The sequence below is a fragment of the Epargyreus clarus genome, unplaced genomic scaffold (genome assembly GCF_041222505.1).
Source record: "Epargyreus clarus isolate Ecla_fem2 unplaced genomic scaffold, WU_Ecla_fem_2.2 ptg000005l, whole genome shotgun sequence".
Lineage (NCBI taxonomy): Eukaryota > Metazoa > Arthropoda > Insecta > Lepidoptera > Hesperiidae > Epargyreus > Epargyreus clarus.
Window position 1 is genome coordinate 14,970,120 of NW_027332213.1, and position 21,131 is coordinate 14,991,250.

Sequence of the window (21,131 nt, forward strand, 5' to 3'; positions counted from 1 at the left end):
TATCTACGAAACGTTCTCAACAGCGTGATGCAGAAAACAGCCACATTCTTTAGGGCGACATCTAGTTACAAATATGTAATGTGTTAAAGAGTTGTCTGTTCGCGCCTCTAGATGGCACTACCATAGACGTTCTCATTCAAGTACGACGCCGTACGTACGTAGTTTAGGTACTCCTCACTAGATGGCACTGTTCAGTTACTCCAATGCGATACGCGGTTTTATGCAAATGGATTGCTCGTATCGTCTTTATGGTGCTAAAAACCATTATTTAAAATTAAATTAAAGTTTTCTATGGAATAACTTTATTCCATTTTAAAAATAGCTGTGTTGCATGTTTTTAACTACTAATTTAATTGTGCTAGCTACTGTTGCAGTTACAAATAAGGGGCCGTTCAAGTATTACGTAACGCAATTTTTGACCCCCCCTCCCCCCTTGTAACGCACCGTAACGTTTTTCTATACTCCCCCCCCCCCCTAACGTTACGTAACACTCAAGTGTCAATTTTTACCCTAAACTCGCTAAAAAGTTATGTTATAGTTTTTATCCTTGGGATACTTTTACTTACATATTTACTTTATAATACTAAGAAATAAAACAAGAGATTTTTAATGCGAATAAGAGTAAAAACTAATAAAACATCAACTCATGGGCAGGCAAAAATATACTTGTCCTTTTTAACTACGCCTAGTCGCTGTCGGATCAAACAGATACTCGATGCGAATTAAGTATGAAATGTCAAATGTGTGAAAATTGTTTGAATTGTTCAGTCGTGTATCTATTCCGAATCTATACGAATGTCATTTAGGTGGACGCCGCGCCGGCTCACGAAACCTTTAATGATAAATCAAACTACTCTAGAGTCGATAAATCTAACGTTGACGTTGACAGTCCTAAGCCTGTATAAAGTATGAAGGAAAGATTACAATTCATTATTACTAGTGAGTGCGCGTGCAAACCTTACCGCCCTTACGTATTGATGCAAGGCATGAACGAACTAGCTTCTTAGTCCAAGAATAAGTACCTAGTCCACACCAAATTGTACTAACTAATGAGACTTTTATGGGACTAGGTGGAACAGGTTTCTGAATCACGTATTTTTAAATACTAGGAACAGGCATACCTAGTCCCAAATTTACCTAGTAAAACCCATCTCTACTTGTCTATAAACACTACGAACGAATACTGACAATGGAAACAACATTAAATGACGTACAATACAATCTAGGGATTCCCCGTGAAATATGAACGAAAAGATTTGCCAACTTGCGAGAACAAATTAAAAATGACAACCAGACTATACAAAGAGCGTGTTCAGTCGAACTAGGTCTCCTAAGTATTCTAAGTTAGTTTAAGTATAGTCAAAGCATACATACTACTATACTGTACTATACTTAGTCTAACTCAGAATACTCAGGCCTTAGTTCGGCTGAACCAGCTCATTCAAGGGATTTCCCGTAAAACGTAAATGAAAAGGGTTGCCAATTTAGGAGGTTTAATTTCCTATTTTTTTATTAAAAAATGTTACGTAACGTGTATTACGGAAGACCCCCTCCCGCCCCTATAACGCATCGTAACGTTTCACAAGACCCCCCTCCCCCCCAAATTGCGTTACGTAATACTTGAACGACCCCTAAATTCATGAGTTCGTTTTTAGTACAACAAAATTTTATTATCTTGAATATGTGCATCTCACATTGGCACCCCGGATTGATCGACACTTTATATTTATTTCAGACCAATTTATTACCAATACGTCGTCGATTACACGTTTCCGTGTCCATCTTATGTTCGGTCTATTACTATTACCTATACTAAGTTTATAGTTGAATGTCTTTGACTCCTACCTTAAAGCAGCGATTCATTGGCGACTCCTTTGGTGCTGTAAATGTTCACAGGCGACAGTGACCACCTTCCATCAAGTAGCCCGTATACCTTATACATATATCGACCACAAACGAGTCCAACGCTTCTAATGTTAGCCCATCTACATTATCCTTATATTTAAGTATTAAAAATTCGCTCATATCAGTAGCATCGATCTGTATCCTATACGTGTTGCGTTTTTCGTAGTCGAGCTTCGAGGAGACGGTGACGTCATCGTCCACAAGCAACACCCCCCTCTGTTAGCCCACCTACCTTATTCATATATGTATTTAAGTATAAAAATCTCACCCATATCAGTAGCAACAATCTGTATCCTATACGTGTTCCGTTTGTCGTAGTCGAGCTTCGAGGAGACGGTGACGACACCGGTGACGTTGTCGACCACGAACGAGTCTAACGCCCCCTTTTGAATCGCGTATTTGATCTCTGCGTTCACTCCGCTGTCTATGTCTGTCGCACGGACCGCTGCTACCTCTGTACCTATTAATAAAATAAAAGATTTTTGACGTTATACTTATATTTTTACGTTATATTGAAGGATACCCTTTGTGGTTCGACTCCGGCAGCACCACCGCCACACCTATTTCTACCTAATAACAGCAGTGTTAGACGCTGCTGTGTTCCGGTTTGAAGGATGTGGTAAGGGAGACAGACTTTTCCGAGGCGTTCCAACTTAGTCCTCAGGGGTAGCGGCGCATCTGTGGCCGACCTCAGGTAGGAATATCTAATCCTATCTGGGGTTGATTACAGATGTCCATGGGCGGCAGTGGCCACTTACCATCAGGTGGACTGTATGCTCGTCTGCTACTCCTATATTATAAAAAAAAAAAAATTGAAGAGTTTTGGAAAAATGATGAGTATTTTTTTACAAAACCATCTAATTTTTAATATGACATAAAGAACATTGCTGCATATTGAAAGTTTTAAAGGAAATGTCTGTGGGCACGGTGGTGCCCCCGCCAAGCCAAAAAAAAAAAGAAAAAATATTTATATTTGTAAAGATTAATACGCGTTGTGTGGTTGCCAATCATTTTGTATTTTTATGTTTTGTAATAGATTCATTTCTTGAACGTATAAATAACGGAAATTAAAAGAACAAATGTTCAATACACTATTTTTACTCATATATTTATTTATAATGGGAAATAACATGTTATGATTGAAAAAAGTCGGTTCCCAAGGCATTAGGTAAATAGGGCTTAAAGCGTATGAAAGAACTCAATGTGAATGGAATTCAAATGGAATGATGCTGTTGTTGTTGTCATGTAATTATTTATATTATCCACAGGAAGACAGCAATTTAGGATAACAAACTAAAGTTAAATTAAATCATAATAATTTTTAAATATGAAATAACTTTATTGTAATACCTATAGGAGCATCCTCGGCGATGTCCGCATCATATTTATCCGTGTCGAATACGGGAGCGTTGTTGTTGACGTCTCGCACGGTGACCTCCACCTTGCAAGTTGCGTTGTGCACGCCATCTGTTGCCTGAAATGCAAATCATATAAACGTGAGTTAAATGTGACTACTCACATAACAGTGATTACTCACATAACAATGACACTCACATAACAGTAAAAACTTTGAGTTTTTTTTTTGTGAATCTTTGTGTGAGAAATTCAACTGATATAGTAATTATAAATATGTCATACAAACAACATATTTTAGTGAGTCCTAGGTTTGAATCTTAGACACGCATTTCTTTTTTGAAACATAAATTATCACTTGCGATAACCGTGAAGGAAAACATCGTGTGTCATACTTACCCATCTACGAAATAATTCTAAGTCTATGTACTTACCCGCCTGGGAGTTTAAAAAGTTAAACATTCTGACAAGTGTGTGAAATCTGCCCTCTGCACTTGGCCAGCACTGTGGACTAAGCTTGAAACCTGACCGGACTTGCCTAAGCTCTGTTACACTTAGAGGATAACATTATAATATTACTAAAGAATCACATTACATTATAATAATATGGGCCACTTACCATAACAGTAAGCACAATTCGGTTATCATCCGTAGAGTTGACACTGGCTATTTCAGAGCGCACGGAGATGCGACCAGTTATGGGGTCGATCCAGAAGGGGTGGTTCGGGGGGTAGATGATCGAGTAGCGAATCTCCGACGTGGGGTCTATATCGCGGGCTTGTACCTGAAATAAATAAAAATTATAATTCAAAATTATGAAGATGACGCAAACAAGCATGCGGTCCACCTGATGGTGAGTGGTGACTGTCACTCTGTAACAAATTACAGAATAGGGATTATACCTGAAATCGATCACAGATACGTTGCCAATCATGAGGACTAAGGTGAATATATGAAGATATGTAAGTTAGTCTGTATTCACATCTTTCCACCGAAACAGACTTGCTTTACGCTAGAAAAATGAATGGCGCTACCTACCCGATCGAACCATATTCGTTCTATTTTCAACTCATTTAAATATAAATTATGTTTTCTTCTGAAGATGAGTTACTATAAGGTTTCGCATGGACACTAAATAGAGAACGAAATCAAACTAAAATCCCTAAATTGTATGTAGTGATAGTCTAGTGGTTAAGAAACTTGGCCTTTTAATCGAGGGGTCCGAGATTCAAATCCCAGGCACCTCTGCCTTTTCAAAGTTATGTGTGTATGTAGAAATTAATTATCCCTTGCTTAAACGGTGAAGGAAAACATCGTGAGGAAACCTGCATACCTGAGAATTTCTTTTTTTAATTTCTCATTTTTTATTTTTTATTTTAAGTTGATGATGATAGCTGGGAGATTTCAAAAATTTCGATTACTAACTTGTAATTCCGGTTCAAATTTGATCGCGTCTTCATCTATAGAGGCTTTGTAGACCGGAGTGATGAAAACCGGTGGGTTGTCGTTCGAATCTGTTAACGATATTTGTAGCGAGACCACTGTCATTTGTCCGGATCCATCGTCGTCTGTTGCCTGGAAATTATAAACGTGTAGTCAGATAAAAAAGTGTTGTTGGACTTTATCTAGGTTGTAAAAAAAAACCAAAAAAGTACAAAAACTGAAACAATAAGAAAAGTAGGCAAACAACCTCTGGCGCGCGTTATGATTTAAGTGATTTTGGCCTGAGCTGGACCTGATGGTAAGACGTTTGTAAGCAAACCCAGATAAGATTTGCGTCCAACCTAAAGTCGGTCACAGATATGTTTGCTCCTGAGGATTCAATTGGAACGTTCATGTCTCCCTTTTATTAGACCCTTCAAATAAGAATACAACACTACCATTATAAGGCATACCTAAGTATGGCAGTAGTGTTTTCAGACTCATACTACAACTGGCAATGGCGGACTGAGCTTATCGAGGCCCGGGGTGGAAATGTTGAATGAGGCCCCCAGTTTAAGCCTAAGGAGTTGATATAATTTTATCAAATAAAAGACAAATATCGACAAGAGATCTTGTACACGTGCGGATGCCCCCAGGACATCCCAGTCCCCCCCCCCCCCCTTAGTATGCCAGTAACAATTGGTTCAACCATCCTAATACTTACCTTATACTGCAAGAAGTAGTCCTTCCTGCTCTCATAGTCAAGGCACGGTGGTATACCAGGTGTAGCGCAGAAGGCCACAGTGATGACCCCGCTGCGGTTGTCCACGCTGAACAACTCCGCACCGTGCCCTGACAGCTGGTACACTATGCCTTCTGTACCGAACCTGGAAAATATAAGCCGATATAAACCTAATGAAATATAAATAATGAGGAAATTCTATTGCTAACTGATGATACGCAGGTTAGGCAATTTTTAACAGACATCATAAAAGGAGGAGGTTACTCAATTCGAACGTATATATGTGTTTATTTTTAATGTTTGTTCAGCGATTTTTTTTTAAATAATGCATTTCATCGATTGAATAGCAAAGAAATGAGTTTTAGGATTTATTCTCTAAGAGTCCGAATTTCCTAACCTCATTAAAGAATATTAAACATAAATACAATTATTTTAAAATTGTGTATAGTGTAAGTGTATCCATGATGTTAAATCATAAATAACAGTTTTTGGTTTCCTCGGCTTCGCCTTCATAACTTTATATTCAATATTAAAGAAATGGAAGATTACGTAATAATATTATTTTTCCAAAAGTAATCAATTAATAATTCACGCAATTGAAAAAGCTTACCTACACGAAACTTCAGTATTTTATAATATTTCAACATCAGTAAAGCTTTATTAATTTAATAAAATTAACACATACATACAAATGTTATTATTTTTTAATTCCTTACCATTTTTAAATTACGGAAAGTCGAGCTCTAATCGCCCGGTCAGCGACCCTGGGAAGGATGGCGTTATGTGTGGTAGCATACCGTCGGACACACCAGACGGTGTGGCAAGCGTCAAGCTCACCTGGGCGGAGCCTGACGGGGCAACGCGCTAAGAGGACTCCAGTTGCGTTCCTTTGGAGATCCTGGAGCTCTCTACGTAGCGTCGAGGACGGCCACCGGGGTTTTAGTGCGGTAAAAGTCACACATAATCCTGTGTCGCTCCCACGCCATCGGGTACCTTTTGAAGGTTTCCCCCTCATGAAAAAAAGGTACCTTACCTCCCAGTATCCCTATCAGTGGCCCGTAGTGCCGCGACTCTGGTCCCCGCGGCGGCTGCTTCAGCCACGCTGGCCGAGTACGGCTCGTCACCAAACACCGGAGCGTTGTCGTTCACATCCAACAGTGAGATGGTCACGCTGGCCTTTGACGACAGGTGTGGGTTGGTGTGAAGCTCCTCTGCTATTACCTGTGGATAGAAAAATAAATTTAAAAAAGTAAATAATGGTTGTGTTCATTGGTTATTATCTATGACCGATGGGTATCTAACAGACTTCAAATAAAATAAGAAAGTTTCGACTGGCTAACCCTAAAACTAAAAGTGGTAAGACTGTGTGGTTCGACTCAGGCGGCACCACCGACACACCTATTTCTGCCTAATAACAGCAGTGTTAAACACTGCTGTATTCTGTTTTAATATCTACTTATCCGAGGCTTTCCAACTTGATTTGATTTGATCTGTTGCCAACCTCAGATAGGAGTCTAATGGTAATGACACAACAGAGTTAGAATTATGCCCAACACAACCCACCAATTTTACTAAATAGATATTTATATAACAGCTACACTGCAATACGCACATCAAGTGAAGTCTTGCTAAATGAACTTACCTCTAAAATAAACTTCCTCTGATTAGGGTCCTCATAATCCAAGGTCCTGTTGAGTCGTAAGGTGACGGTGGCGCTGCCAGTCGCTTTCCCCGGTTCCACGATGAAAGCATCCATTTCATCTGATAGTCTTAACGTGAATACTGAGTTTAGGCCCTGGAAAACATATTTTGATTATTTCTTATGGTCCTCTGATGAGCAATATGAGTTATGCTGAGGCATAATCTACTCCACTGCTTCAATAGGAATAGTTGAAGAATAGAGATAAACATTTTCGCCAACCTGACTCTACTTGGTTCGATGGTTTAACAAATCTTCCAAAAGGTTTAGCAACTTAGGATAACAAAGTCAGAACTGACTGAAAAGTTTGAACAGATTTTTTTGTTAGAATTAAGTTAATAGTGTCAATAGTGTCAAAGGCAAGGTGAGAAGGATTCTACTCCATTTTATAAAATTTTACTAAGAAGAATATTTCTTGGCATGTTCCTGTCCCACCCGCACACCTACAACACTTTCGTGTCGCTCGTATTCCTCTCTTATACACTTTTACTGTTATGCGTGACCTACGCATGTGCAACGAGTTAATTTCCGTACATGAGTGACACATGCGTGCCATAAAAAGGTCTTCATTCTCCACTCACCACATCTGTGTCAGTGACCTCCATATCAAGATTAGGAAGTGGCGTCCCAACTGGCAGGCTCTCCGGGATCTCCACACTGTACTCTCGGCGGTTGAATCGTGGTGGTTCATCGTTCACGTCCTTTATCGTGATGGTCACCGTCGCTACCGTTGACGTCAGGTTCGATATTAGGGGTACGCCGTTTACTATTTCTGTTGCCTGAAAGATTTGTAATATTTGCATTTGAATGAATGAATGTTAGAAGAAAATAATAATGCATATCTTAATGCGTGATAAATAATACACTTTAATTTACGTCACGTCTTGTCATGTTATGTTTTGGAATTCGGACATAGCGGGTTGGAACCCAAAGAAAACAATCTATTTAATATAAGTGCGCTGGCGACACGATCGTCTCTTGCCGCTACCGAAGTAAGACTGTCTTGGGTTGACTAGCGGGTTGCAATTTCACATTTACTATGCAAACGGCGGGTAGTACATTACACAGTGCATATGTGTACGTAATTTAGCGCAGATAACTTATGTAGCAAAAGCAAAATCGTAGTTTTTGGGCATTGATTAAAGTTTTGCTATCATACGACCCACTGCGGGTATTAAAAAGTACCAAAATTATTAAAAAGTATTAAAATTAAAAAAAGAAATTAACTTGGTTACAATATGTATGACAATAAAAGGGGACATAAATAAATAAATTAAATAAATGACGTAATGAAATGAAATAATAATGTTATGATGTAAAAATATAACTTACTCGGACAGTTAGGTTAAGTGGCGATGAAGGATCAGCTAAAGCTTCTCTGTCCAGAGGTTTCGCGGTCTTCAGCTCACCAGTTGAACTGTCCAACAAGAAGAAGTCCAAAGGATCTGCAATTCAAGAATTACTTGGATAAGTCTATCTATGAATAGAATAATTGCATAGTTATTGCTTAGCATGAGTTAAATAGATTATATGTAAGAGGTAAAGTTAAACCGTTGGTAGGTACTGACTGTTACCAATGGAAAGCATTTGATTTGCCTTATTTTACCACATGACACCATCACGACATCAAATTTTTGTCACAATATACGGCCGGTCACTTTCACTCTTGGAAATAGGAGCTGAGGCGCCATTGCCTGGAATGTAATATTTAACCCCCTCCGCCTCCTTCCACAATGTCTCGGCAACCCTCCCTCTCTAATCTCAATTACTGATAGCGACATCTAGTGTCAAATATGTTGGCTGCTGTGGAGGTACACCCGGATCTATTGGATCGATCGATCCGGATCGATTATTTATATTTTTTTTATAAATAATCATAAAGACGAGACTAATAGGCCACATTACGGAAGTAATTATATGTAGTCAGTTCATCGCCGATTTTAAAGCGAGCTTTTCTAGGCATCATCCTTAATGTATTTATTTTTATATGCCTACGGACACCCTTATATTAAACCTTATATACAAAGCTAAAAAGATTTTATATTTACGTGTATAGTCCGCGCCAAACTGCTAGTTCGCTCTGAAGTTGTTGCGAGCAGGTGTAGTCAAACAATTTGCTATGGCGACGCGATTCATTTCTATATTCAGAGCGGACTTAACAGTTTTACGCGGACTATACCTGTAACACTTACTAGTAATAAGTTCCAGCATGACCTCCCTGGGTTGAGCGCGGTCAGCATCCCTCGCTTTGACCGTGAGCGCCAGGGAGCCCACGGGAGCATCCTCGGCCAAGGCTCCACTAAGTGACCCGCTGAAGACTGGTGGAGAGTTCTGGACGTCTACCACCTTCACTTCCACATGGGCGGTGGAGTTTTGGGTACCGTCCTGGTTACCAAGGAAAGTATATGAAATAAGAAATATATAAGTAGGTATATCCAAGAAATAAAATTTATAGACAAATTACAAAAGACGTTATGTAAGAGCAAGAGATGAAACATTTGAAAAAAATTAATGAAATTAAATAACACTTGATTTTTCTTATTTATTCTTATTAAACTAGTATTAGATATACAAAAAAACAGCAAGAAACCAAGCGAGCTTGTTTAATATAATTCTTTGCATTAAGTATTTAATTAATCTAAAATCACTTGTAGTATTATCATACACATTTATATATTTTAGGCGCCATCTTTGAGCGTGTTGTATACTAAATTAACATACTTAATCTGTTTGTACTTTAAAAAGTTGCTACTATAATGGCGCAGTCTTCTCAAACATTACAATATTATGATTCATGTTACGCAATTTATTAAAAAACGATTTTACATAATTTGTGGTTTATTAACGTTGTTAATTGTAAAATTATTTTTTTCTATAATACAATTATTACATGATATAAAAACTGTTCAATTTAGTTTTTTCTAAAAAGGATGTTTCCCACGTAATCGTGAAGCCTGGTATTCATGGCATTTTCAACTTTAAATTATATTACATTTAAGTTCATAACTGGTTGACGCGTACCCTCAACGGATGAATTAAAGCAGAGGGGAAATAGCACAAAACCATAAATACGTATTTATAAATCATAAACACACGTTTTTTATGGAATATCGTCATGTAAGTACGTTATACATGTAAAATAACAAATAAGTACAAAAAAGATCATGTTCACTCCATTAAATATAAAACTGACTCACCGTAGCATAAAGTTGGAACTGATAGAATTGTTTTTCGTTGTAATCCAAATTCTTTTTCAAAACCAACGCCCCTGTGTACTGATTTGCCGTGGAGTGCAAACTTACTACTTCGAAGTATTCACATGCTTCGGGCCACTAGAAAAATAATACATTTTGATTAATATAAATCAATATTGATAGTGAAATATCGATATGATATCGTTTAAACAATTTTGTTATAAACACCATAGGGGTAATATTTCAATAAGTCTATGGAATCAAACAAAATTACTCTTGGTATTTCATGAGATTAACAACTGACTTTTTGAAATAAATATTACTGTTGCTTTTTTTATAATATAGGAGTAGCAGACGAGCATACAGTCCACCTGATGGTAAGTGGCTACTGCCGCCCATGGACATCTGTAATCAACCCCAGATAGGATTAGATATTCCCACCTGAGGTCGGCCACAGATGCGCCGCTACCCCTGAGGACTAAGCTGGAACGCCTCGGAAAAGTCGGTCTCCCTTACCACACCCTTCAAACTGGAACACAGCAGCGCCTAACACTGCTGTTATTAGGTAGAAATAGGTGTGCTTACCAACCATAGAACCTAATCTAAAATGAATTTTAGTAAATTGTAAATATCTAAATCAATTTATTGGAACTCGTACAAAATTTGCTTTACGGCGCTCATGTACTTACTTAATCTTAAACATTCACAATTATGAAATTTCGAAAAAAGAGCAGAAAAGTGACAGAGGTAACCGAGAAGGTACTACCGCAACATACATGTAATGTAGTACGCTGTTCTAACTTACATACAGTACTACTATGTCAATCCTAGGGAATGGCGAAGTATCTGTGAATGGCTTCAGCTAAACCCCTGTTCCATATGAAGTTGGTAACGGATGTCCACTTACCTTACCTCTGGATTGCTCCTTAAGCTATCCTACTTCCTCCTATCAAAAAAGTCACGTAGGTTAATTAATATTCACCTGTTCATTAGGTACACAGCCGACTTCAAGGCTGTCTCCGACAGAGTCTCTGTCCTCGACCTCAATGTTTTTGAGAATAGTTTTACCAACTTCTTCGTCTTCTGGCACGTCTACTTCGTAAGGACTCTGAAATTTTATTAATTATAAATTAAAATTTGATTCCTGTTCAACCCAATACAGTCATTTTACTACTGTCACTAGGGTTTTAGGCCATATACTATCAATTATGATGCTGATCATGTGCAAATTGGTAGACTTGACACACCAATAATTTTTTTTTTTTTTTATTTTTCCTCTTGTTGTTTTCTTTACCGTTATAGTAATTACCTAATAAATAAATTATAGTACAAGGTATTTAAAAAAATCAAAGCTGCATGCTGAGGAGTCAAACCTCTGTCGTCACGATTCAGAAATTTCAACCACTTTTTAGTATTGTCTAACTGCGTCCATATGGTTTTTCCTCTTACAATTAATCTTCTACTTTCTCACACGCACAATCCTAAAACATCAATGTTTATAGTTTCAAAAGTTTTCGGGGATGAAATGTACTCACATTTTTGAAAATAGGTGGGTTGTCATTCTCATCTAAAACGATGACAGTGACTGGCTGCTGCTGGACTAGATTTTTGGCGGGATCCTGCACTTGTATATATACTAGGAATTTTATTGTGTCCTCCCTCTGGAAAAGTAAATTCCTTTTTAATATATTTTTTAAGCTTCATTGTGAACTTGCTTTATTAGTTCGTATGTATATCAGAGTCTAATTGCAACTGAATCCTACGCCCCAATGTGACAAACAAATCATTTTTAATACATCCTCATGATATGAGTATTTACATGATGCGGTCTGAGGAGAGTACTGATAAAATTACGCAATAAATTAGTTTTTATGCGAATTTTAAAACATATATTATATATTGCGACATAACATAAAATTATGTTAGTGTGCAGGTCATATTTGCAAACAAGTCTACTAACTTAAGCAACGTCAGGGCGGTCGGGAGTCGGAGTGGTGACCGGAGGAGTGTTAAATACCCTTAAGCAACAAGGTGGTTGCTGTCACAACATATTTTACACACACTTACCTCTCTATCTAAAGCTTGTACTAGGGTAACTACACCAGTCATAGGGTCTACTGAGAACTTGTCTGTACCGACGAGACCGTATTTTAACTGAAAATAAAAAATAGCATTATTTTACGATATAATAAACGCTTTCTACACTCACAGCCCCACACTAGGATTCCCTGTGTCGTGGGTGCCATGGACACACACATAGACAAATACACAAACACCCAGACCCAGAAACATAAATCTAAATTCATCATTTAGATATCTGTCTGGCCAGGGATCGAACCCGGGACCCTTTGCGCGTCAGACCGGTATGGTGGCCGCTCCGCCACGCGGGTCGTCATATAGGTCATATAGATATGCTATGACAATGCAATTTATACATAACGGATTCTAGATTCGGTTCTCCGCTAGAAATCTATTGTAAAAGAAGGATTTACATTTCTGTTTTGTGTCCGAGTATTTGAAAGCATCATTTTAAAGCATTATCTGTTAAGCTTCCATTTTTGATGTGAAACATCTATAGCCGCACGTAAAAAAGATTTCTGGCGTGGCGACGCTTACCTTTAACTACATAGACAAATGTTCTATAAGGGACAGAGCTATTAGAACAATGTGATAAAAAAAGACAACTAGTGTTTGACCTTGCGTTTCAAGTGTACGCAAACGTAAATATTGACAATGGAATATAGTGACCAATGATTACTTCAGTCAAAACGGGACATCGATTTTTTTATGTCAAATACTTTTTACTTGAAAAAATATAGTTAAAAATAATAAAAAACACGATTTTATGATAAAATTAACTAAAAAGTAGAAAATAATTTTCAATCTAGGAATCATTTAAGGAAAAGTAAATAGTATAATTGTGCAAAAAATGTGGGGCGCTTTATGAAAACTGATAAATGGAGCACCCCATGTTTTTTCATAATTATAATATTTACTGTTACTTAATTGACAATGGCAACGGTTCATTTCGGAGACAACGGCACGAAGCATCGAAAAAAGGGACTGTCCCGTTGAAAACGGGACGTATGGTGGTTTTCCCATTGATACGCATGCTTGTCAAAGACAATGAAATAATGGAACAGAAGGTAAAAAATGTCCAAAACTGTCATTAATAGTTTTAGTACATCGTTTACGTAGAAATGTTATAGTACAGTTTAACTAAATAAATTATTATTATATAAATATATAATTTGAAAGAATGTATCTATAAAGATGTATCGACTGGTTTAAAATATACGATTTAAAAATTGTTTATATTTATTATCATAGATTAGTAAAGATTACTCACTCCTAACAAGAAAATGTACCCAGTTTTGAGAATTGAAATAGTTGCGTAAAAAAGTTTTGCCACGTCTCCGTGCTAAAATGTCCCTAAAATATTTGAAATAATTATTTATTTATTATGTAAACTACGCAGTATTAGTTATTTATTTGTAAATTTTCTCTAAAAATGTTTTTATTTGTCAAGAATTAAAAAAAAGAACTTACTAATAAGCCGTTTGTGGCTTCATTCAATTTCAAGGCGGCGAAGTATCTTTACTAATTTATGTTTATTATTTTCAGTTTTATTTTACACACGACCATTAATTGCAAAGTTGTGTACATTTTATAAATGTTATGTACTAGCTGACCCAGCAAACATTGTGTTGCCATATAAATAAAAAAAATGTTAAGGGTGAACAACCCTTATCACTTAAGAGATATGAAAAATAGATAGTAGCCAATTCTCAGACTTACTGAATATGCATATAAATTTTGATGAAAATCAGTAAAGCCGTTTCGCAGGAGTAAAGTAACTAACATCGTGACATGCGAATTTTATATATAAGATTCGAATCTTACCGTGGTCTTTTTGAGGATTAATTTCTGGCTATACAAAAATTGTTTATTAAATTATGTTTAGGTTAATTTATTCAATTAAAGAAATTTTAAAATACCGTATACTATCCTATATAAATTTTATGGTAATATTTTTTATTATTTACCACAGGTATCGAAGAAAATTTAGAGATTAGGATACAGAATTTCCCATATATCGCTTTTATTTTATTAAAATAAACTATAAAAAGTTATATTTTGACTAAAAACACACTAATATAAAAATTAAGCAGTGGGATCTTAAACTATAACATACGACATATGAACATCGTGACCTTCAATAAAATGTCACTTCTGTTCTGTTGATCTATGACCATGCATTTTGCGTCTTTATCACTTTTATTGACAAAAACATACTTTGTCTCTTTCTGGTTACTCACGTAATCATGGCGGATCGAACACGAAAAATAAACAAAATTTAATAATTTCTCTTTATCTACGTGTGATAGGTGATTCCATGAAGCTTGTTTCTTTTTCGAGCATAATTTTTGCATTTACGCATTGCACAAGAAGGCATTTTGAGGCTTTAAATTCAAAATAATGACGTTTAACGTGTTCAGTGACATTAGTGTGTATTACTACGCCGCGCGAGAGCGACTGGAGTCGTTTTAACTCGTTTTACACCACTTGACGTATTTTGTATGTTTCAAGTTTTGCCCGCTTGCGGCGTAACTTCAGGTTATAGATCAATGCTTGAAAACAAATTATTTTTCTAATAATAAAATGTCTGACCGTGATAATTTAGAGAGTGAAAGTGATCAGCCTCCTGCAAAGAAAGCAAAATCACACTATGACACACCATCAAGTCATCAGTAAGTTAATTATTGATGTGAAACATCTATAGCCGCACGTAAAACCGATTTCTGGCGTGGCGACGCATGCCGTGGCGCCGCCACGCTATACGATGGTATATATATACAGTCTATATGCAGTAGTGTGTACGATGTGGCGACGCGTCGCCATGCCACGCCATTTATTGCCATTTTATTTTATCATTATGACATATTTAGTTCCTATCACAATATGTTCTTTTCTGCATATTACTTTTAAAAATAATGTCGATGTTTCACATCTGCCAGGCGTCCCGTGACGGCTCACATTTTTTTTTATTTTTTTATTTATTTATTTAATCAAAACTTACATCTAACATTACAGGCCAACCTAATGCGTTAGTGTAGTGAAATTAATTAAAATATTGATAATTATATTAAATATTAATTGTCAATAAATACAAATTACATCCAAAATTCAAATTAGTCAAAAATTCCTTAAACATCAAATATATTCAATTAAACAATAGTGCAAGAATAATAATAATGTCCAAATGTAAAAGTCAATTTTTGTATATTTTTAAACTAGAAGCTAGATCTACTTACTGGTAGAGCATCCGGGCTGTTGCCTTGCAAGGTGTAGACGACTGAGCCCACAGCGGTGCTCTCCGACAGCGCCAAGTTGTCCATGTCGTGCGTGAACACTGGAAGGGAGGTGGACCCTGGAAAAACAAAGAAATGGTAGTAGGAACCAAGATATTTAATAGCTTCTAGCAAAATCTCTTGAATTTCTAGGCGAAGTGCTTAAGCGATCGTTGCCTAGGCTACCAATTTGACGCTTAAGCTACTGAAAAATCGCTTAATCCGCTGTGTCAGTCGCCCATTTTCTTGTTTCGAGCGACTGATGAATGGTAGGTACATGTTTAATTTCATTCAAATTTGTCCATAGTTTACGCGTCTGTATACATGCAATAGGTAGGTACTAGATAGCGGTTGAGGAAATATGACAGTCGCGTTCATTATTAATCGCTAAAGCTATGTAGTTCAAGCGATAGTAGTCAATCGGCGATCCCTAGTTACATATCATGGATGGATCTATAATTGTCGTTAAGAAATCCATGGAATTTAATATTGGGCTGTCCATACCATACCATCGCATACCAGTTTTATGTCAGAAATCTTCCGCGATCTAAGGTCTTCAACAGGTATTTACAGCAACTAATTGTGTTAATTTGGATCCGTTACGCATCTTGGAACAACATATCCGTGTTACACTTCTCACTACTTATTAACGCACTCTCTCCAGTAGAAATTCGCTGCCAAAATCGGAAATACTTGACTGTAAAGCAGCGGTCGGCAACTATTTTAACAACGTGTAGATCCGCGGGCCGTAAGGAGAGGGTCGCGGGCTAAATGCGGCCCGCGGATCGCGGTTTTCCGATCACTGGTATAGAGTATATCTATATATATTCCCCAGTATATAATGTTCATTGATATCGGTCTATAAAGGGAAGTCGAAAACTATGAGATATAGACACATTTAGTATGAAGCAGGACTTCCATTTTAGACATTTTTAAAATCACAATCAAAGATTTGAAATTAAAAGACTACGTGACTTGGTGATCACAGTTAATATTTTCCCCAAAAATAAAACATTATATTATAACAAGATTTGATTGGTGGATTTTTTATTTTTATAAATGTTCAAAATGATGGTTAGGTATTAGAAAATAATTTAAGAATAAAATAGTAAAGTAATTTAATAAATAGTAATTAATTTGATTACCTGACCGGAAGTTCAGAGCCACAACCCATAGCACGACAGGAAGCCACCGCGACGCCATCTTGCGTCTTCTGTAAATAAAAAAAAAGTTCCGTTGGTTAATCAGGTTTTTAATCTGTTATTCTTCTGATGACATGCGAAATTATATATCTTATAAAATAAGAAGATTTGTCCTTTTGTAATAATTTTGTCACAATTACTTTATATGAATTCATAGGTCCCATCAGAGGAGTAGGGTAAATTGCTCTTCCAGGACAGAGCCCGATAAGGGCATCACGCTTGGAGGACTCCGGTTGTGTTCCGTTGGAGATCCTGGAGTCCTCTACGGTCAGTGGGAGGCTTTAGTGGATATAATCCCACATAACCTGTGCTCCTGCCGTGGTTATCGCTTTTGAAGGTCTCGCCCCTCGTCAAGTAAAAAAAATCTTCCAAGAAAACACCACTTGTTATGAAATTACATAGCGCATCTTAAATAGCTTTCGAGTAAGGAATTTAGGTTTATTTATTCGAATTTTAATATTTCCTCAACACGAGCCGACATTTGCATAAACCGAACTTATTGAACGAGTCACAGCTGACACCAATTGGCATTTGCATAGTTATGATAACTACATGTATTAAGGTCCGGAGATCTAGTCGTAAGGATAAGATATACATGATTATGTAACAATGTTATGTTTTTTATAATATAACAGATGAGCATGCAATCCACCTAATGGCTACTGCCGTCCATGGACATATGTAATGAATTCCAGACAGGATTAGATATTCCTGAGGTCGACCACTGATCCGCCGCTGCCCCTGAGGACTAAGCTGGAACGCCTCTGAAAAGTAGGTCTCCCTTACCACACCTTTCTAACCAGAACACAGCAGCGCTTAACACTACTGTTAATAGGCAGAAATAGGTCTGGCGGTGGTGCCGGAGTCGAACCAGAAAGGCTTCTATCTTCTTCAGATAGGGTTAAACTTTCAACTACTTTCGAAGCATTCAATTTAGTCCTTAAAAGTAGCATCTGCGACCGATCTCGAATGGGATTCTAATCTTATCCGGGATAGATTACAGTCAGACAGTTGACTTACCATCAGGTGGACTGCGTGCTCGCATACTACTTCTCTATATCAAAAACAAAAACCTACTCGAAACAATCTAAACCAATCGACGAATGCAATTTATAACAGATTAGATCCTCTATGATTCCTCGAATCGCGTACAGGGGGCATTGTAGAAGACATTTATCCAATTGGCAGCCACAAGGTCAATAAACAAGAGGTCAGCTGTACATCAATTGATACGACCATCGGTTCCGGTTAGGTACCAACTGAGAGAAATTGCGTTTCATGGTGATTCTTCAATATATTAGGATTTTGTTGTTGATTTTGGTGACGCGAAGACCCGGAGCGGAGAGTAAAGATCCTTCGGTACTTTGATACTAGGGGTCCGGGTTCGATTCCTGGTCGATTCGAAATGATAAATTTTGATATTTTTGTATGGACTCAAGATAAAGTCGTCGTTCTACAGTTATGGAGTAGAAAAGATAACCTAAGTCCGAAAATTAGCCTAAGCTGCGTAGCATATCAAAATCATAGTTACATTAATTTTTAGAATCTTAATCTGTTTTATGTACATTATTTTTATCATGAACATTTTTGGGACCTAACATATTTTTTGCGCTTTGAATTTGACCAAGTCAAAATTTGAAATTAAAACATAAGTGGACCTTAAATATTGCTAAATGCTGTAACTGATTTGAAAATCATAGTTGCACTTTATGCATTTAATGGTCTTTAGTTTGTTAATTACGTTAATATGCAAGGTCTTATAATTAACCTTATAGCTGACCCTTTAATTTATCCCACCGGTAGAGTAGGTTAATTAGTCTACCTGCTGCAAAATCTAATAAGTGTCAGAACCACTGAACTACGATTTTTGATATATGGATAATAGTTAATTTTATTACTTTGTACCTATGTTCAAATACTTTGTACCTTAAAAAATAGAGAGAAAATGAGATCGAAAGTGGGCAAACATTCTGACGTCAGACCACTCAATCATAGCACCCAATGTTCGCAAATCCCAGACACACAAATGTACAATCCAAAGGATTTTTTGAAGTTATGTACATATTTAAAATTAATTATAACTTGCTTTACCGGCGAAAGAAAATATGATGAAGAAACAAATAAAAGTTCTTATTTTTTTTAAAGGTGTGTAAAACCTGATTCATTTTAAAAATAATCATATAAAGCCGGCGGTGCATTGGCGACTCCTCTGGTGTTGCAAATGTCCATAGGCGACGGTGACTGCTTTCCATCAGGTAGCCCGTCTGCCTTATCGTTAAGTTAAATATGAAAAAAAAAACTATGAGTGGAGATCCACGCCCAGCAGTGGGATAGTAACGAGTTGACGTCAACTACGTGTTAAGGGTTCCACTTTCATACAACCTTCCCCCGCAAACTGGTAGTTAGTAGGTCACGCTAAAACAATGGTCAAGCGTATAATTTCTAAATCGTGACTCACGGCTACGTCACAAACTCGATATGCGTATGCGCATGTAAAGTGAAGCATAGGTTCTAATTCTTGGGCTTCCGGGGTTGCGGGCGGCAAGAGTGGGAGCTCGAACCGTCCAGCAAGCAACCCCGGGAAGGACGACGATATGTGTGGTCGCATACCGACGTAAACACCAGACGGTTTGGGAGGAGCCAAAAGTGCTCCCCCAGGGCAGAGCCCGATCGGGCATCGCGCTCGGAGGACTCCGGTTGTGTTCCCTCGGAGATCCCGGAGTTCTCCAAAAAGCGTTGAGGGCGGCCACCGGGGGGGTTTTAGTGCGGTAAAAATCCCACATAACCCGGCGTCGCTCCCATGTCGTCGGGTACCTTTTGAAGGTTTCCCCCTCATAAACAAAAAAAAAAAAAAAGGTTCTAATTCTTGGACAATAAATTGATAAAGGTACAAGGTACATAGGGTTATCTAGGGTTATTTCATTTATTATTATTTAGTGTAAGAAAAATTTTTTTTTAAATATAGGAGTAGTAGACGAGCATGCAGTCTACTTGATGACAATGGCTACTGCCGCCCATGGACATGTAATCAACCCCAGATAGGATTAGATATTCCTACCTGAGATTGGCCACAGATGCACCTCTGCCTCTGAGGACTAAAATGGAGTGACTCAGAAAAGCGTGTCTCCCTTTACTACACACTTCAAACCAGAACACAGCAGCACTTTACACTGCTGTTATTAGGCAGAAATATGTGTGGCGGTGGAGGCGACGGAGTGGAAGTACAGAGGGTTCTACCACCTTTAAAGCTTCATATTTGTTCCAAGGGACCTACCTAAGACAATTTTAGACACACTGCACACAGAATGCACTTTCATGAATAGTGATAGTCACTGGGGATAGGTGACTATGACACGTTAAGGCGCATTCCTGCAATTCTTGCAATCTAACCCAGTATTGCCTACTCTTAAAGGAGATCGCAATCCCGCAATCAGGTATCTTTGCAATTTGTGAATTTACTCAAATTGCAAAGTAATTATCCAAAACTTTGCACAATACGAAACATAGTTGGCGTATAATTGACAAGAAATTGACCAAATCAGTTACGCCACGGTCCCACGACATACTAAGATGGCGTGAACAATGCAATCAGCAATGTCGTTTGCATATAGTTTGGCTGTTTTAAGGTTCCTTACGCAAATTGTAAAAACGGAACTATTACTAAGCGTCTGCTGTGTCCCCGTCTTTCAGAGGGCGCTATCACTTGAACCGTAATAGACAGACAATCTAATTTTCTACAAAGTGTGTAATAGTGTATGCTATGGCCACTATAACAAAAATGCTAAAAATAAAAAAGTAGATAAAAGGGAGTCTCCAATGCTTCGTACAAGAAACCGGTATTTTTTGGCATTCATCCTAACTACATTTATTTTATGAAATCGGAATAGGAAAAAGTTTAAATTTCACAACGTACGTACTTCTACTCGTATAACATACACAGTTAAGAAATCTTTATCCTTAATCCTTAATAATATTATAAAACCGAAAGTTACTCTGTCTGTCTATCTGTCTGGTTGTCTCTTCTTCACGCCTAAACCACTGAACCGATTTTATTGAAATTTTGTACAAAGATAGTCTGAGACCCGAGAAAGGACATAAGATAGTTTTTATCCCGGAAATCCCACGGGAACTAAGGATGGCGATCTAAGATCCATTAATCGGAGAATCGATCTTTGAACTTCAAACATCGATTATTTTAATCGATATTAGTAGGGATTGAATCGTAAACTACGCATTTGATCAAGTGATGATCTTTAGCAAAGT

General features: G+C 37.5%; 1 protein-coding gene across 1 annotated transcript in view; it reads right to left on the bottom strand.

The window, feature by feature from the left end:
* LOC140742400 (cadherin-87A) overlaps window positions 1-21,131 on the bottom strand; it is an 81,515-nt gene that overhangs the window by 18,380 nt on the left and 42,004 nt on the right. Inside the window, exons 2-17 of the mRNA XM_073073328.1 lie at window positions 16,812-16,879; window positions 15,631-15,746; window positions 12,383-12,469; window positions 11,851-11,976; window positions 11,298-11,423; window positions 10,319-10,453; window positions 9,314-9,506; window positions 8,454-8,566; window positions 7,703-7,900; window positions 7,065-7,217; window positions 6,456-6,643; window positions 5,405-5,567; window positions 4,684-4,833; window positions 3,878-4,042; window positions 3,256-3,379; window positions 2,174-2,365 (exon numbers count right to left, since the gene is read on the bottom strand). Coding sequence (XP_072929429.1) covers window positions 2,174-2,365; window positions 3,256-3,379; window positions 3,878-4,042; window positions 4,684-4,833; window positions 5,405-5,567; window positions 6,456-6,643; window positions 7,065-7,217; window positions 7,703-7,900; window positions 8,454-8,566; window positions 9,314-9,506; window positions 10,319-10,453; window positions 11,298-11,423; window positions 11,851-11,976; window positions 12,383-12,469; window positions 15,631-15,746; window positions 16,812-16,869 — 2,287 coding nt within the window. The 5' untranslated portion in view covers window positions 16,870-16,879. The remainder of the gene's footprint in view (window positions 1-2,173; window positions 2,366-3,255; window positions 3,380-3,877; window positions 4,043-4,683; window positions 4,834-5,404; window positions 5,568-6,455; window positions 6,644-7,064; window positions 7,218-7,702; window positions 7,901-8,453; window positions 8,567-9,313; window positions 9,507-10,318; window positions 10,454-11,297; window positions 11,424-11,850; window positions 11,977-12,382; window positions 12,470-15,630; window positions 15,747-16,811; window positions 16,880-21,131) is intronic.